Below are 6,053 nucleotides of genomic sequence, written 5' to 3'. Positions count from 1 at the left end.
CAACTCTGACCCCTGCAGCAGCTCAGACATGTGAGGACAAAGTGTTGTCCCACCAGCTTCACTGTGCTGCTGTGATTGGCTGCCACAGCTGAGTGGGCGTGGCTTCCTTTTCAAATGTGCTGCATCTCATGAATGAATCAGTCCACTGTGATCAAACTCAGTGACCTCACTACTCATGACACATCAGTCCAACTGATGGTGTCGCTATAGCAACAACAGATACATGATATCAATGAGTTTGGAGGCTGACATGGTAGAATCAGGGGTGTGAGGGGTCGAGCTGCCTATATATATTAAGAGGACTACTTGGCCTTGGTGGAGGTATGAACTCTCTCAGTGTTGCAGCTGCTTTTTAACACCAATCTTTACTTTCTAGATATACAAACCAAGAATACAAGCCTATGTGACTGAACATTAAATTAAATCATGTTTCATCTTGATGTAGAAGCTCTCTGCTCCGTCTGAGGCCAGACTGAAGCCTAAGTGATCTTCGGCTCGGCCTGATTTCAGGAGGCCAAAGGATTTGTGTAAGAAGCTCTGAGACATTCTAAAAATATGCTGTGGGAGACGTTTCACAACTCTGTCCAATAATAACCACCGAGGGGAAAAAGAGTCCCAGAGGGTCGCAGTCTGCTCATCATCACATCATCATACTCTTCATCACTTTGCAATGTCTGCAGCAGCTTTATACTCCATCAGTCTCATTCTGGTATGAATCTAACATAAACACAACAAGAAGCATCCAGAGAGCTTAGACCCAGAGTGCGTCTCTCTTATCTGTCCTCATGTCTTCTTCACCATGACGACGAGCCTCCTTCACATCTGGATCCCAGGTTTGCTCCTGAAAAATGCTCCAAACTCTTTTTCAGTTAGGAGCTCTAAACAAACAGAATGTGTTGCTGTGAGGATCCATATGTTGACGTGTTTACATGCATGTGCTCAAGTATACACAGGAGGTGAAGTGGGGATCAACCAGATAACCACCTTATGAAAACGTTCCCATAGCAACATGTGTATAGTTGAGGAGAGAGCTGATCCAAGTTAAAATCTATTCAACTGATCTTCTGTCTGAGAGCCTGCACCTCTGTACGATCATCGTCTCCATGGCAACGCTGGATACAAATAAATAAAATGTTGGATTTTCATTCATATTCAGATCAAAGACAGAACAGAAACACACAGATTGTCATGTTGTCTGCATCTATAGAGTCTAATGGAGCCTCCATGTTTAACCATCAATATGTCATCAACCTGAGCAAACACACCTGCAGCAAGTGACCTGCTGCACACGAGTGTGACTGAATACTTTCCCTCTAAACGTGTTGAAGGATGTTTGTGACAGAGTGTGAGTAGCAGATCTCTACTCTTTAGGGACTCTGCTACCACCTAGCGGTCAGCTGGAGTTCGTGCAGTCTGAATGTCTGAAGTGTCGAACAGGTCAAGTGTGATCCTCTTCACACTCTCAGAGTCTCCGTGTTCACACACACACACACACACACACTCACATCTGGACACACACTTGACTAAACCTGAGAGGCTTGTTGAGTTTTCCAGCTCACAAACAAACAAACTGAAGCTCAGACTTCACAGTTCTGAGTCCGAACGAGTCCTAATCCCCATGAAGATGACCCTCCTCCCTCCTCTTCCTCCTCTTCCTCGCAGTGAGAGTCTAAACGTCCTTTCTGCTGCTGCTTTCCTTCCCTCTCATGCAAATGAGCGCAGGAGTCGTGCGCCTTTGCATGGAGGTTCTGGTCTGGGAAGCAGCAGCGGAGAGGTGGAGCCTCATGACGGAGCTCTTAAAGCCCAAAGCCTTTTCTTCATCCCACTGCCAAGGTGACGCGCTGAGCGGCTGGCAAACGGCTCGGAGCTCCGCGGCCCCTCTCTCCCGCTCAGCTGCTCTGCTGCTCTGCTGCTCTGATGTGGCCTCTGGACGCGTAGAGACGCGGGGCGGACGCGGACGCGCACACGGACACCTGGACGCATCTGAGGAGGATCGTTTGGTCTCACAACGGGAGGATGAGCGGCTCCGCGGGTCACTGAAGGAGCGGCGCCGTGTTTACGCGTTTCAGACATGCAGCATCATCACTTAGACATGGGGGCGCATTACTACCCCCCGGAAGTTCACCCGGACCACAGAACTCATCGCTACAGGAGTTTCATGATCGAGGAGATCCTGACGGACCACCCGGAGCACAAAGTGTCCGCTCCGGCCGGGGAGCTGCTGAAGTTCGGGGTGCAGGCGCTGCTGTCCGCCCGGCCCTTCCACAGCCAGCTGGGTAAGACCGGAGACCGAGCCGGACCGAGCGGAACCGAGCCGGAGGAGCTGAGAAATACGTCTTATAATGTTTCAACGGCATCTTGGTTGTTTTTTCGGCAGGGACGTGTGTGTGTGTGTGTGTGTGCGTGTGTGTGTGTGTCTGTGTGTGTGTGTGTGTGTGTGTGTGTGTGCTTTATTAAGACTTTTTAAGAGTTCAATCAGAGCTGCTGAGCGGAAATAAAACAGAAAATTACGACCAAGTGATTATAAATTAAGGAAAAAATCACGTGATAATTTGGTTGAGAACATAATCAGCGCGTGCAGGTTTAATCTGTGTAAAGTGTGAATGAGTGTTTGTGAGTTTTAGAGGTGTTAAACTTTGTGTTAGTCTGAATGAGTCAGACTGTAAATATTAATAAGTATTTAAATAAATTACTTACCAGATATATTCCTACATAGTTTGAGTTTTTAGAAAGATTTCTCACCCAAAACTCTTCTGATCCTTTGTGTGGTTTTAAAGTGTAACACCGTGACTCTGTGAGGGTCCGTGAAGGCCTCACGGGCGCGCGCCGACCAGTCAAACTCTTTCAATCAGATTGGTTTGATTTGATTTGATTTGAATCAAACGGAATGTGGGTAAAATAGTCACAGATTTAATCTTAAAGTTGGACTATGAAACCTGTCTGAGGGTTTGTTGTTTACTGCGTTTATTAAGTTTATTATTATAATAGTCTTCTTCATGTTAAACATAAATATAGATTAGAGTTTCTTTATAATCCTGATGAGTTTATACACAGGTTTATTTATCTAATCAGGGAATTAGACTCTTAGATTGTTTTAATGAAGCTGAAAGCTCAATGAGAGAGAGAGAGCGCAGTTTCATCACAACCAATAACCAATCACCTAACCAATCAATAACCTATAAGCAGGTTTAAATTGCCTCATTTATTTATTTACTGCTTTATTTGAATCCTGTTTCTGTAGATTTATAAGAAGTAAATATGAGAAAATAAATAATAAGCTGCTGCAGAAAAGTACAAATAATTCAAATAAGAGTTTGATGTAAAAGCATGTGACCTGTCAGAGTGATGAAGATGATGATGGTGATGATGGTGATGTTCCCGTGTGTCTCAGTTCTGAAGGCGGAGCAGAGCGGCCTGCTGAAGTTCCCCATGTCCCCTCTGTCCTGCCCGCTGTCCTCCCCGCTCCTGGCCGGGGCCGCGGGCCTGCAGGTGGGCGCCGGGTCTCACCACCTGCCGCTGGACCTGCACCTCCGCGGGAAGCTGGACGGAAGCGACGGCGGCTCCAAGAGCAAGAAGGGCCGCCGGAGCCGCACGGTGTTCACCGAGCTGCAGCTCATGGGCCTGGAGAAGCGCTTTGAGAAGCAGAAGTACCTGTCCACCCCCGACAGGTACGAGGAGGCCGGTCTACCTACAGATCTATGTAGCTACAGATCTACATACACGCAGATCTATACACAGATCTATATGTTAGTCTAGAAATATTAATATTCCCATCCCGCTGCTTCCTCATCAGGAGCTTCATCTTCCTCAGCGGGACTTCACACTCTTTACATTTTAAACCCGGAAATGTGAAGGAAAAAATAGATTAAATAAGATTCATATTTATATTAAAATATACAAAATGTATATAATAATGCTAAAGCCACGAGAAAACAAAGAATCCGCTCTGTTTCTTGTTTAACGTTTAGAACACAGCGCAGCTAGAAACTTATTATATTATAGGAACAATATAAGAGTTGATAAATATATACAAGTATAAATATATACATTTATATAAATATATAAATACCAGTATATATGTATTTAAATATATTCATTTACATTTTTTGCTTCTATTCTGTATTTGGTATTTCATATTTAATCTTAATCTAACCCTGCATGTTTGCTTCTGTCTCTCTTTCTGCTGTAACATCTGCATTCTTCTGTTAGCTTAAAATAATAACATTCAGAATAATAATAGTAATGATTATAATAGTAATTGTAGACATAAACTCGTTATGGCCTCATTACTACAATGAAGCAATTGACAAAAAATGTTGAAACTTTTAAAAATCATTTCCCATATAAACTCAGACGTGTGAAGATAGAAACCTGATTTTCTTTGGTATTGATTTGTTTCTTTGCTTTGTTTCTCACAGGATCGACCTGGCCGAGTCTTTAGGCCTCAGCCAGCTGCAGGTGAAGACGTGGTACCAGAACAGAAGGATGAAGTGGAAGAAGATAGTAAGTAACCATGAGGATGATGATGATGATGGGGATGATGATGATGGCCTTGCCAGATAAAAAGGCAATAAAAAGCATAACAACAAAGTTAAAGGAGGGGAAATGGAGCCATGGAGCCGAGGCAGGATGTTTACACGCCGCTGTTTCCTGTCAGCTCTGATTGCTTTCTCCTGCCGCGTGGCTCAGCGGGCCTGGTTGACCTTTAACCTCTCTGACCTGCAGGTGCTGCAGGGAGGAGGACTGGAGTCGCCCACCAAGCCCAAAGGCCGGCCCAAGAAGAACTCCATCCCCAGCAGCGAGCAGCTCTCAGAGCAGGAGCGCTCGGCCGGCGAGGCCGACCGGCAGTCTGAGGACTCCAGCGTCGTGTTAGACACCAGCCAGGACGACTGAGCCAGAGCCAGAGACTTGAACTCTGACCCCTCTGGGACGCTCTGTGTGCTCCTGAACGCGGCGGCGCCTGCACGGAGACGAACTCCCTACACACACAAGGACACACAGGTCCTGGATAAGAGCGTCTCCGCCTCTGTCAGGACCTTTGACCTGCGTGTTTGTGTCAGTAGCTCTCATATGAACCCACCTGCTGTGAGGACGGGACTCCAGCCTCTGCAGTAGGTCCACACTTTATATTCTACAGATCCACGCGTCTGCTCTGCATTCCCTCTGTGTAACTATGGTATGTTTAATTATTAAATATATTTTCACTAATCACACTCTCCCTTTATTATGAGGCTCGTGGAGAGGGGGGGGTGGGTGGGGGGAGAGAGAGAGAGAGAGAGAGAGAGAGAGAGAGAGAGAGAGAGAGAGAGTTTCTCATCTTGGCCTGCAGGGTGTGAGCCTGATGAGTTGTTTTAGAAGGTAGGAGGACAGGGGGCTCTGTTTCTGTGTTCTTATCTGGTTCAAATGAAAGGAAATCAAATTTAGATTTGCAAATATGAACTATAAGATTATAAATGCTTAATATTAAAAACCTCACAAGTCTCAGCAGGTCAAAGGTGAAGCAGAGAAGCAAAACTGTTTACTCAAGTTTAAAAGTGAAAAAGAAGAAAAATCTGTCTAATTTTGTTATGAATATAAAAATATCTGATAAACATCTGAATGAGGCGAAGACAAAGGAACTGCGTCCCATCTCAGCATGACGCATTCATGAAGTGAAGAGATAGAAAAACGGTTTCTGCTAAAAAACTGAGGGGATTAAAAACTAAAGTAAATAAATGTGTCAGTTAAATTCCGTCCTCAAGCGATATTGTTTTTATTATTTATGCATTATGATTACGATGATGATGATTATTATTATTATCATTATTATGGATCTGATCATGATTCCGGTTTATTGAGTTTTTAAACACGTGGATCTCCTCGCGTCACTTTCTGCTCAGTTGTGACTTTAGTTTGGTTTTTTGTTCATAAAGAGGGATGAAGGAGAGTTTATGAAGCAAAACCCACATCATTTAATATTTCCTCATTTCGTTAAGGACGATTACAAGATATGAAACAAAATCAATATGAATGAAAGCAAAAAACCGAGAGGAAGGAAAGAGAGAGAGAGAGAG

The 6,053-nt window shown here is 44.5% G+C and overlaps 1 protein-coding gene across 1 annotated transcript; it reads left to right on the top strand.

Annotated features, from left to right (window-relative positions):
- The first annotated feature begins 1,845 nt into the window (after window positions 1-1,845).
- barx1 (BARX homeobox 1) lies at window positions 1,846-5,162 on the top strand. Its single transcript, XM_076171396.1, has 4 exons — window positions 1,846-2,276; window positions 3,392-3,668; window positions 4,419-4,503; window positions 4,726-5,162. The coding sequence occupies exons 1-4, from the start codon at window positions 2,072-2,074 to the stop codon at window positions 4,891-4,893; spliced, it is 735 nt and encodes a 244-aa protein (XP_076027511.1). The 5' UTR covers window positions 1,846-2,071; the 3' UTR covers window positions 4,894-5,162.
- The last annotated feature ends 891 nt before the right edge of the window (window positions 5,163-6,053 follow it).

The sequence above is a fragment of the Genypterus blacodes genome, unplaced genomic scaffold (assembly GCF_046128005.1).
Source record: "Genypterus blacodes isolate CSIRO-AG114 ecotype Tasmania unplaced genomic scaffold, CSIRO-AGI_Gbla_v1 ptg000249l_1, whole genome shotgun sequence".
NCBI lineage: Eukaryota > Metazoa > Chordata > Actinopteri > Ophidiiformes > Ophidiidae > Genypterus > Genypterus blacodes.
This window is presented reverse-complemented; position numbering and strand designations above follow the sequence as displayed.